This window comes from Protopterus annectens, chromosome 5.part0 (genome assembly GCF_019279795.1).
Source record: "Protopterus annectens isolate FY-2018-M chromosome 5.part0, PAN1.0, whole genome shotgun sequence".
NCBI classification, from domain to species: Eukaryota; Metazoa; Chordata; order Ceratodontiformes; family Protopteridae; genus Protopterus; species Protopterus annectens.
In genome coordinates, this window is record NC_056735.1 from 658,581,401 (window position 1) to 658,594,276 (window position 12,876).

The 12,876-nt window shown below is 42.0% G+C and overlaps 1 protein-coding gene across 1 annotated transcript in view; it reads left to right on the forward strand.

Moving 5' to 3' along the window:
• The window catches only part of LOC122802737 (periodic tryptophan protein 2 homolog), a 723,301-nt gene that overhangs the window by 215,719 nt on the left and 494,706 nt on the right, over window positions 1–12,876 (forward strand). Inside the window, exon 6 of the mRNA XM_044072502.1 lies at window positions 7,019–7,154. Within this exon, the coding sequence (XP_043928437.1) occupies window positions 7,019–7,154 (136 nt within the window). The remainder of the gene's footprint in view (window positions 1–7,018; window positions 7,155–12,876) is intronic.

Genomic DNA, 12,876 nt, shown 5'->3' on the forward strand with positions numbered 1-12,876 from the left:
ATATATAGTAAGGGGGATTGGGGGGGGGGGGTGCATCGCCCACACCTATTTTAAATATTTTGAACTATACACATGGATACTTGCAGTTTCAATAAATTACTCTTTTATAAACGTAATATATATCCAAAGTATATGGGGGGAGGCGTACCCCCTTACTATATATACTAACTCCAGGGTCACACTACAGTGAGGAAAAGGCCATATATAACTTTCAGTGAAATGTGTTTCAGTGAAATGTGCTTTCAGTGAATAGTCCTAGACCCATATATATATATATATATATATATATATATATATATATATATATATATATATATATATATATATATATATAGTGTGTGTACATATATATATACACACACACACACACACACATATATCTGTGTGTGTGTGTGTGTGTATGTATGTAATATATATATATATATATATATATATATATATATATATATATATATATATATATATATATATAAAACACATATACACACAAATTGACAAAAAATGTAGGTACAGGCACACACATATATGTATGTATATATGTGTATATATAAATATATATATATATATATATATATATATATATATATATATATATATATAAATATGTGTGTGTGTATGTATATGTGATTCTAGAATCCTTGGTCTACTTGTTGTTGTTCATCTTAACCACTCGGCCATCTTAATCTAATGACATACATGGGTTGGGGAGTACAGGATGTTCTTCATCTCACATTGCTGCAGTCCTAACACTTGGGTAGTCCGCTGTCCCTCGGTCGGCCCGAATATCAGAGTATAAGGCTGACGTCGGTCAAGGCGCATTTGACTGACATCAGAACGTCAGGGTACAAATGCGCATGACCGACGTCATATCCTCAGTCTTTTTTGCCGCATGGTCCGATGCAGAAGCAGTGTTGCAAGTGCCATTCGGCGTTCTGAAATTTTTCGAATTCGGAGTTTCAGACCGAAGTCAGAGTTGGTTAAGTACCCCGTTGGGGAATATTTTGGTTTTTTCTTGCCTCAGTGGTTTAGAAAACGTGAATAACTGTATTTCTTGTGGGAAACAGATACCGCATAGGGATTACCATAATTTGTGTATACCTTGTTTGGGACCTGAGCACGAAGTTGTTGGGTGTCGCTTTTGTGCTAGGTTCAATAAACGCACTATTAAGCGAAGGTTAGATTGTGCCAGGTTGGTCTTTGGGAAGCGGTGCAATTACAATATGCCGTCGGATGCTCCGACGCCGGCTTCCTCAAAGAAGCGCAAAGACAAGGCAGTCAAACCTAGGTTAGAGGAGTCGTCCGAACCGGACGCCGGTTCTTTAGGAACGTCAGTGGAACCGGTGGTTCCGACGGAGGCCTCTCTGGAGTCCCAGGGAGAAACTTTGATTTTACAGGATGTGGCCTCCCAGGAGGCAGGTCAGACTGCAGGGGCTTCTCAGATAACTGTACTCCCCTCCCTTCCTAAGGTGTCTAGGCCCTCTCTTTCTGTTTCCAAGGCTTCTCCTAGAGGCAGGTCTACTTTAGCTTCTGTGGGTGTCACTCCTAGTTCTTCAGGTTCTGTGCCCAAGAAGCACATGCTTAAAATGGCAGAAGATTTAATTACTTTAATTAGAGGCTCTATGCCCCCTCCTGATAAGAGGCCTAGGATGGAACCAGTGTTGGGGGATTATGAGCAGGCTTCGGATGTGTCTGAGTCTTCGGCTGAAGACTTGCAGGAGTATTCTCCTTATTCTGATTCTGATGTGGATGATTCTACTCCTTCTGCTTCTCCTCCTGAGGATTTTTCTTTTTCAGTGACTCTTCATTCCATGAGAGAGCATTTTAAATGGGAAGGTCAGGACTTCTCTGATTCCAATTAAAGGCTTAGGGAATTTTTGTTTTTACCCCAGCACAGGCCTTTGGCTATACCTCCTGTTCTGAATGTGGTGGAAGATGTGTTTGCAGAGGCTTCTCTTTTAATCCTGATTCTTTGCCTCCTGTGCCTGTTAAACCAGATAGGTATTACAGGGTGCCTGAAGCTCATAAGTATCTTTTTAAGAGTCCTAGGGCAGACCCAGAAACTGTTAGCCAGGGGCCTAAGGGTGTTAAGGCTTCTGTTGTCAAGAATCCGGTTCCTGCAGATAAAGAGGCCAGGGCCTTGGATAGATGGGGAAAGAAAGTTTATACTTCTTCCACTCTAGCCATGAGAGCTTTGAATTGCCAGTTTCACATGTTGAAATATCAGAATTATCTCCTTGCACAATTGAAGTCTAAGGTTGATGCTCTGGCGGAAGGTATTGATTGTAAAGAGTTACAAGATTTAGTGCATGTTTCTGAACAGGTGGGTAAGCATTCTTTGCAATGTGGTTTTGATGCTGTACAGGCCTCGTCTAGGGTGGCTGCCACTGGGTCAGTTCTTCGCAGGCATGCCTGGCTGAGGGATCAAAATTTATCTGACCATGTTAAAACAAGGATTTTGAATGCTCCTTTACAATCTGATGTCTTGTTTGGTTCTCCTGTTGAAGCAGTTTTAAAGAAAATGGAAGACAAGGCTAAGTCTATGCAGACTGTTAAAGATTTTTTGCAGGTTCAACCTCCAAAGTTTAGTAGAAATTGGCCTACTAAGGGGTGGACGTATCCTTCTTATGATTCCCAGTCTAGGGGTAGATCTAGACGTGGCAGGGGCAGAGGTCAGGGCTCTTTCAGGCCTAGAACAGGGAGTTCTCCTGCACAGTCTTCAGGTGAGGGCAGGGGTCAGTCCTTTCGTAAACAGACCCAATGACCTACCTTTTCAGCTGCCAGAACCTTCTCGCCTGGCAGCACCTTTGGGAGGAAGGTTGGCACTTTTCAAAGAAAATTGGAGTATAATTACCCAAGACAGATGGGTATTGGATATCATACACCACGGTTACAGGTTTTATTTCCATACCTTGCCTCCTTTCAAAGGCATGCCAGACATTCCTCCTCAACAAAGAATAGAGGCTCACAAGCAAATTTCTCTGTTACTCCAAATAGGGGCCATACGGCCGGTTCCTATGCCATAAAGGGGCCTAGGATTTTATTCTCGCCTGTTCCTAGTACCAAAAAAGGGGAACACGTGGAGACCAATTTTGGATTTATCTATCCTCAACACTTATCTGGACATTCCCAAGTTCAAAATGTTGACGTTACAACAGCTTTTACCTCTACTGGGCAAGGATCACTGGATGGTAACTTTTGATCTCAAGGAGGCTTACCTCCATGTTCCTATCAGACTAAGTTACAGGAAGTATCTGCGTTTTCGGACTGGGACTTCTCACTATCAGTTCTCTGCATTGCCCTTTGGCTTATCTACTGCGCCCAGAGTATTCACGAAAGTTCTGGCTCCAGTGATAGCTTTCTTCAGGCTAAAAGGAATACAAATCTATCCTTATTTGGACGATTGCCTGATTCTGGCTCAAGGAAGGGACGAGCTTCTTCATCATTTGGATTATGTCATAGCAGTGCTAAGATGCCTGGGGTATTCTGTGAACGAAATAAAGTCCAGTCTAGTACCCTCTCAAGACATGTGCTTTCTGGGTGTAAGACTGAATACAGCATCCCAGATGGCCTTTTAACCCCGGACAAACAAAAGAATCTTTCCCTTTACTTCCATCAACTATCTCTTCAGTCCGGGCTGACTGCAAGGACAGTCCTTCAAGCCTTAGGGTTCATGGCATCTTGTATTCTGGTGCTTCCCAATGCCAAACTGCATATGAGGAAGCTGCAATGGTATCTCAAAATGTATGGACACAGCACTGCCAGGATCTGGACACTGTCATTCAAATAATACCTTGCATTCAAAAGGAATTTTTGTGGTGGGCTCAGGAATGTCACCTAAACAAGGGACTCTCTGTGACCCAGCCAGAGGCGAGTCAGATTTTAACGACAGATGCCTCAGACAAAGCTTGGGGAGCTCATCTAAATGGAAAGTGGATACAAGACAAGTGGCCTGTCAGACTACAGCATCTACATATCAACTTGAAGGAGATGTTAGCAGTCCAGTTTGCATTAATAGCTTTCAAGGATTTACTTCTTCCAGGGCAGGTGTTGATTCTAACAGACAACACAACTGTCATGTGGTACATCAACAAGCAAGGGGGAACACATTCTTATCCTCTATGCAGGCAAGCAATGATTTTGTGGGAGACTGCTCTCAGTTTACAATTACATCTTCAGGCAAGGTTTCTGCCGGGAGCACAGAACTCCTTAGCAGATGTGTTAAGCAGACAAATCATGGATCCCCACGAGTGGAAACTGGATCTTCATGTATTTCAGAAATTGACAGTGTCATGGGGAACTCCAGACATAGATCTGTTCGCTTCTCCACTAAACCACCAGCTGCCAAAGTTTTGCACGAAGAGGTTTCATCCCACAGCTTGGAAAGTGGATGCTCTTTCCTTCAGTTGGAAAAATCTTCATGTGTATGCCTTTCCACCTCTGCCTCTCCTCCCAAAGTTACTTCTGAAGGTCAGACAGGACAAGCCAAGGATGATTTTGATAGCTCCAGATTGGCCTCGACAGCACTGGTACCCATTACTGAGAAGTCTAGTACGGAAGCCTCCATGGCCTTTGCCTTTGATTCCACACCTGTTGTCCCAGGAGGACAGTCATTTGCTCAATTTCAAACTTCATTCTCTTCACCTAACAGCCTGGCATATTCTGTTTTGAACCATAGAGGATCTCATCTTCCACAACAAGTTTTGAATGTGATTTTGGAAGCTAGAAGGCCTAGTACAAGGAAAGTGTACGCAGATAAATGGAAGGGATTTTTGTTTTGGAGTGCAGCAAAGGATTTGGATGTTTCTGAGCCTAATTTAAGTGTGGCTCTTCAATATCTTACTGAGTTATTGGACAAAGGTTTGTCCTTCTCTTCTATCAAGATTCATGCTGCAGCAATTTCAGCTCACTACGACTGTGACCCACCATTGTTTTCTCATCCTTTGTTCAAGCAATTTCTTAGAGGGGCAAAGAATATAAGACCCCCACGAAGAGCTCCTCCTCCTGCTTGGGATCTCAATTTTGTGTTGGAGAAACTCACTCTACAACCTTTTGAGCCTGCAGCTACTGCTGAGTTGAAATATTTGTCATGGAAGACTGCTTTTTTGTTGGCCATTACCTCTGCAAGAAGGGTTTCTGAATTGCAGGCCCTTATGGCAGTTGAGCCTTTCTTAATTTTCCATAAGGATAGGGTATCTTTACGTACTAATCCTTCCTTTATGCCTAAAGTGGTTTCTAGTGTGGCTTTAAACCAAACTATTCATTTGCCTACTTTTTATGCAAATCCCCAAAATAAAGGGGAAAAGATTTTGCACACTTTAGATGTACACAGGCAGTTGCGATATTATTTGGACAGAACTAAAGGGTTCAGGCAATCTCAGCAGTTATTAGTTTCTTTTGCTTTGTGTTCTCAGGGCAAGCCCGTATCAAAACAAACTATTTCTAAGTGGATTGGGTTTTGCATTGCTTTCTGTTATTCCCATCATGGCAAAGAGATTCCAGCTGGGATTAGGCCTCATTCCACTAGGGCTACTGCCACTTCAACAGCTTTTTTGAGGGGGGTGGCAACTAAGGATATTTTGGAGGCAGCTACTTGGAGTTCAGTGCATACTTTCTCTAGGCATTACCACCTTCCACTGTACTCTAAATCCAGGGCTGGTTTTGCCACTGCTGTTTTGCAGGGCATTTTGGCAGCTCCTGCTTCATTATAGTTTAGCCATCCTCCCTTACCTCTGCTTTGGGATTCTACCCAAGTGTTAGGACTGCAGCAATGTGAGATGAAGAACATAGTACAGTTTTGTACCTACCATAAATGTAGATGTTCGAAGATCCACATTGCTGCAGTCCAATTTACCCTCCCTTCTTCCCCTCTGTAGTTTGAGGCGGTTGTGTGGGCTGGGTTATCAATCTGAGGTATATTGTATATGTTGTTTATATTGTACATATTTTTAGTGTTAGGTTGGTTGATTGTTTGGTTGTTGTCTATGGGTTTTGACCTTTCTTTTTAGGGTCTTCTGACATCTGGGGCAAGAAAAGACTGAGGATATGACGTCGGTCATGCGCATTTGTACCCTGACGTTCTGATGTCAGTCAAATGCGCCTTGACCGACGTCAGCCTTATACTCTGATATTCGGGCCGACCGAGGGACAGCGGACTACCCAAGTGTTAGGACTGCAGCAATGTGGATCTTCAAACATCTACATTTATGGTAGGTACAAAACTGTACTTTGTAAACAGTGTTTCCCCTGTAGGCATTGGATCATGAAAAACAAAAACCTGTTCCATCAAGCTTGTAAGTGTGTGTGATGTATGTATGTTTGTGTGCATATCTGGAGTTGTTCTACAGCGGTGGCAGGATTCGTCACTACCATTTGCGCATGTGTCAACTTAGCTGTACTTCTCACATCCAAGTATTTCCTTCTGGGTTGTAAGAGGTACAACTGTACTGTCATGTGTTCAAGGATGTTGATAGAGCCTGCCATCACTCTTTTAAGCAGAGGCAAGAATGATTGGCAGGGGTGATGCACACATCTCCAGTGCGCGTGTGTATACACACACACACACACACACACACACACACACTTGTAATATATACATTTATCCTGCCAGCTGGTGCAAGAATAGAAGTTTCTTGCCATATCAGAGAGGCAGAAGCTTACAGTCATAATGGCTGATTTTGTGAAACATAGTACCTCAAAGCAAGTTAACTTAAAATAGCTTACAAGATGCCTGATTATTCAGCTTGATATTATATATGGCTGTATACCTTATGTAGTCCTAGATTATTGATATGGCGGGTATTAAAACAGTTAATGGTGAAAATCATGGAGGTAATGCATGTATATTAATAATGTGTGTATGTTTTAGAATAACTGAAAATTAATAAAAATGTGGTGATATATTACATCATATAATGTAATTTGATAATTCTTTGCTCTTACATCCAGTGAAAAATCAGTAATGTTGTAACTGGTGAAGATTTGAGAACTAATGTAATGCTGGCATTTACTTCCTTTGCAGGTGTTTTGCAATTGGGAGTAAAGACATGTCAACATGGGTCTTTGGAGCAGAAAGGTGGACTAACCTGATATATTATTCTCTTGGAGGTCACAAGGATGTTATCATTGGATGTTTCTTTGAGGATGATAGCCTTGATGTAAGTATATCTGTTCAGCTTTAACATGAAACAGGGAAAAAAAAATGAAGGTCATTAATTGTATTTTGGGCAGGTTGTAAAAAGTTCACCTTTGTAGTCTAAGCATGTGTTCCTTGTACTGAAACCATTGGGTTCCTATTACGTGATCGAAGTTTTGAAACTTCGAACACAACAATATCGAACTTGTCTGTTCGAAGTTTCAAAACTTCGAACACGTAAATAAAAAAAATTAAACATGTAACAGTAAATTAGCTATTACAAGCAGGAGGGCAAGCCCCCCCTGCACCCCACACCCCCCGCTCTTTAAATATACCAACTCCGAGATCACACTACAGTGCAGTAAAGGGAAATATTCGCTTTTCGCACTATAGTGCGGTCTTGGAGTTGGTATATTTAAAGAGCAGGGGGATGTGGGGGTGCAGGGGGGCTTGCCCCCCTGCTTGCAACAGTTAGTTTACTGTTGCATGTTTTATTATTTTTTTTTTTTACGTCATCTAACGTCTTCAAGTTCGACTATATGGTTTCGACCACATAGGGTTCGAACTTGTTAAAGTTCGATCACGTAATAGGAACCCAAAACCATTGTATATGTGTTGCGTAGATAAGTTACTCAGTGTGTAAGAACTGTGTTAAGTAGTATTTTGCATTGATTCAGATTTTAGAGCCATAACGTCTTCCAAATGCCAGTGCCATTGAATCCCTCTTTATCAGCCAGCTATAGCATGAAACTCATTAGCACAGAGGTACATAAATCAAATCGCTTCTGTATTAATACTTTGCATAATGCTGAGGAAGTAGGCATATAAAGAACAAAGGGGAAAGATGCACTCAAACATTGTTTGCATCTGATCCTTCTCTGCGACCTTTATAAGCAGAGGCAAGGTCTGGACTGATGGTTGTAGGGAGATGCTTGTGTACACAGAACAGAGTTGGCCGGTAAGCCTACAGGGATTTTCATGGCATGGAAAATTATGAATGACAACTGTATGCCATCTTTGTCATGTCTTATGCAAAGATCCTGATATAGCCAAAGTACCAAAGTCTTACAATACTAGCTTATTTGGCTGCAGCTACCCCATCATTAGGGAAAGTAACCGTTGACTGTGTGTTTCTACATATCTGTTTGAAGTAAGGGTGAAATACACAAAGGAGTGGTAATAGGGAGTCGAGCTCTGTTTCTATTGAGCAACTTGCCAGCAGTGGGTGGAAGATGGAAGTAGGATGGTTATGTTGATGTCCTTCCATTTCACTGTTGCATTATTCTTTACAATAGGGATCCTGTGCCAAGGGTGGCCTGTCATTCGACCAGTATACCAAAGCCATTAGGTTGCTTTAAGGTATGCCATATGTCACACACATGCTCCCTGTGTATAGCGTAAGGCATAAAGGTGACGTCCAGATGTACCATCCTCTGAACTGCTTTGCCTCCAGTCCAAACGCCATCTTTTGATTGTTGATCTGAATGCCCGTTTTGTCACTGGTTCACAAAGACATTTTAGATAAGAGCCCCGCTGGTGTTTTTGTTGTTATCCTCTCTTTCTTTTTGATGTTGCTTGTGGGGTTTCTTGTCATCCAGGAAGGGTAAATGTCAGTGTGGGAAACAGATTCCCCATAAAGACCGTCACAAGCAGTGCTTATTTTGCCTCGGTTCTTCCCACATGCATGCCATATGTCCTGTCCCATTTGTCAGGCTTTCGTTCCAAAGGGAGTCCCTAGTGGACTTTCCTCTTTGGCCTCATGTTTAGATAATCAACATCATAAGCTTTTAACGAAAGACACTATGGAGGAAACTTCCAGCTCTGAGGGTCAGCTGTCTGTGAATTAGAAGACTAAGAAGTCTCAGTCTGATTCTTCAGCTGTACCGCCTCTGCTGGATGTCTCTCCTGAGGCTAGTGAAAGCCAGAGAATTGCCTGGCTCTTCTGTTGGATTCTTCTGCCACAACCACTATGGACGCCGGCATAGATCCAAACTTACATACATCCTTGGAGGCCTCGCAGATGTCCAATTCGGATGTACAGGGGTAACTGCAGCTGATTATTACCAAAGGGCCTAGGGATGCTCCTCAAGTTTTGGTTAGACTACATTTGTAGAATGTTGTCTGATGTCTGAGCCTTCTACGTTTTACAGGGCAGACATCCCATTGAAGAAGAAACAGAAAACAAAGCATGTTTCTCCTACTCCTCATGACCCTCAGAGTGAATGGCAGAGTTTCATTCAGAGTTTGTTTACTACCCTTATCACTTTCTGTTCCTGCTACACCTTGGTCCTCAACTCCTCTTAAAAGACCTAGGGAACAAAATTTCTGTGAAGAAGATGTGGATTCAGATGAGGAATTACTAGCTTACTCATCCCAGATTCCTTCCCCTTTAAGACTATGGTTCTGAGGAAGAGGCATCTACTTGTCCTGACACTCCCTTTGAGGAGATTTCCTTCGGGGACACTATTTCCAGGATGATGGAATTTTTTTAAATGAGATTGTGCTCAGGATTCTGAGTTGCAGAGGAAGCATTGTGAGTTTCTGAAAATGGACTCTCCCAGACCTTCGGCTGTCCCTCCTGTCCTGGCTGTTTTGTTGGATGCCTTTTCTACTGTGTCTCAGCCCTCCACCCCCAAAACTCCAGATAGGTTTTGCAGGGTGCCTGAAGATTGTAAATTACTTTATAGACGTCCTTCAGCTGATCCCTTTGTGGCGTCAGTGGCATCTCACAGGCCATCTCAGTTACTGCCTTCTACAAAGCTTCATCCTTCTGATAAAGACAGTAGGACTGTGGAAAGGCTAGGTAAAAAGGTTTATACATCTGCTACCTTGGCTTTTAGTGCTGTCATTTACCAAACTCATATGTCCAGATGTATTTTGTCTCTTCTTTCTCAGGCCTGCCAGGTAAATTTCTGACCTTCCTGATTCTGAAAGGAAGACTTACTCCCTCTTCTTGTTGGGGACGACTTCTCAGGTGGCTCACCATTCTATTAAGTGCAGTTATGATGCTGCAGATACTTCTTCCAGAGCTGCTGTTTTGGTTATGTGATGAGGAGATATTCCTGTCTTCAGCCTTTGCCTGATGATATTAAGGCTAAGTTGATGGGTTCTCCTCTGGATAACAAACACTTATTTGGTGCAGTTAGTGCTGATTTCTTTAAGTTTCTTCAGGATAAGGGCAAAGCTTTGCAGGAATTTAAACATGTTTTTGTTTCTCCTGTTCAGAAGTTTTAAAGAAGTTACCCCAGTAAACCGGCCTTTGTATGTAGGCACCCTGACCCTCCCCCCCAAAGGTAAGAAGGGTATAAAAGATAGTTTCTCCTGCTAAAGCTACCCAGACTCCTATAACTCAGAAATCTAATCTCCTTTTCCTGACAAACCACATGATGTCTGACTCTCCTGTTCTTCTCAACCACATTCCTCTTTGTCTTTCTCTATCCCTTCCAGTTTGGTTAAAGATTACTCCGGATTCCTGGTTTTTTTCCATTATCCGCCTAGGTTATTATATGGTCTGGAGATGTCTTCCTCCTTTCACGGGCATTCTTCAGCCCCTCAGGAACAGTTGGTTTCATTCCGGGGTGCTTTAGGATCTTTTGACTAAGGGAACTATTCAGGAGGTTCCAGTTTCCCAAAGGTAGAAGGGGTTCTACTCCAGAATATTTTTGGTTCCAAAGAAGGAGGACTTTTTGGGGAGACCCATTCTAGACCTCTCTCACTTAAACATCTTTCTCAAGTTCCCTTCCTTTTGGATGTTGTTCCTTCATACTTTGTTCCCTCTTCTACTTCCTCAGTCTTTTCTAGTTTCTCTGGACCAAAAGGATGCTTATCTTCACATCCATGTATACTCCCTTTACAGGAAATGTGTATGTTTCTGTGTTGCTTCTGGCTTTTTAGTTCACTGCTTTGCCCTTAGGCCTTTCTACTGCTGCAAGGGTGTTCACCAGATGCCTTGTTCCTGTTATTGCTTTTTACAGGCTAAGGGATAAAAGGGATACAAGTCTTTCCCTACTTACATGATCCCCTGTTTCAGGCATCCTCTCCAGAGATTCTACTGCATCTTCACTTTGCCATTTCCCTTTTGGAAAGCCTGGGTTTCACTGTAAATTTCCAGAAGTTTTTTCTGACTCCTTTAGAGGATCGTGTATTTTTGGTGTGCAGGATCCAGATTCTTCCAATACTGGTATCCCTGCCTTCTCCCAAGGCCTTGACTCATTGATTTTTTTTTCAGTCCCTTCTTCCTCTGGCCTTAATCACAGCAAGGGAGTTTCTGAGAGCTTTAGGTTTTATGGTCTCCATCGTTCCCATGCTCCCCTTTGCTAAACTCCACATGAGAAAATTTCAGTAGTTTCTAAAGTCAGTTTGGCTTCAGCATTTTCACCCCCTGGACTTTTTAGTTCCTGTTCTTCCATACCTCAAGCTGGAATTTCAGTGGTGGATTCAGCAGTTATCTCTCAATCTAGGGCTCCCTTTTCAACCCCCCTCTTCCTTCTCAGGAGCTGTTCACAGACTCTTCAGATGTGGGATGTGGAGCATCCTTCATCTCTCTAAAAGTGCAGGGTCCTTGGTCACCTCAGCAAAGAAAAGACCACATCAGTGTAAAGGAGATGAGAGCTTTTCTTCTGGCTGTTTAAGCTTTTCACCCTCTATTCTCCCAATGGCCTCTCATGGTGTTTACAGACAATACCACAGTGATGTGGTATTTCAGCAAGCAAGGGGAGAGGGGAATCTTGCCTCTTTTGCTGGTTGGCGTTCCGTTGTGGAAACTAGCTATCCAGTACCATGTGACTCTTAGGCAGTTTATATTCCTTCAGGTGAGAACATTGTGGCAGTCTCTCTGAGCGAGTCCATAACCCAACCCCACAAGCAAATGCTTCACAGGGATCTGTTTCTGGACGTTCCAAAATCAGAACAGGAGCCCAACAGTAGCCAGCAGAAAAATATGTTAATCCCAAAAAACACTTTCTTTTAACGTAAAGTCAATTTAATAAAAATGTTTGTCACGTTTTCGTCACTTTAAATAAAGTAACTTCCTCAGACACACAGACAAACAGCAGTTACACAGTTTCTACAGCATTTAAACCATGTGGCATGAAGTCATGTGACTAATAGCAGCAATGAATTAAAGGTGCAAAGCACAATAATTCAAACACTATTAAAGTAAGTCTTAAAACTTACATACTACCTCAAATAAAAAGTGTGCATGCAATCAGTATACAGTATACAAGGATTATATTAATGTCATTAGTAAAAAGTTAAAAATACACTATTGTGTAAGATTTCTTAGTTTAAGCAAACATGAAATATTACAATTCTCATTCATACCAGGCAAGCAGAAAGCATTAAGTGCTAACTGCCATTCTAGTTCTCGTACCTCTAATAGTACTGAATATGGGCCACCTCTAATGCCAGGAAGTACCTGATCAATAGCTTGGAACGTGAAACTATGTCCACCATTTAATGAAACATGTTTTGCTAAAGCATTTTCTGTTTTATTTTTGCTAATCGCATAAGAGTGTTCGCAAATTCTCTCACAAAGCTTCCTGTCCATTTTCCCTATATAGAAAGCCAGACATAAGGTACAGGAAGCTAAGTAAACAACACCCTTGGACTCACAGTTCAACTTATGGTTGATGTGAAATTTACATGTGTTCAATACTCTAAAGGAATTACCTGTTTTTATGTATTTACACATCCTACATGCTCCACACATAAAGGTTCCAGTAAGTCTAGAAGTAGGTTTAGTG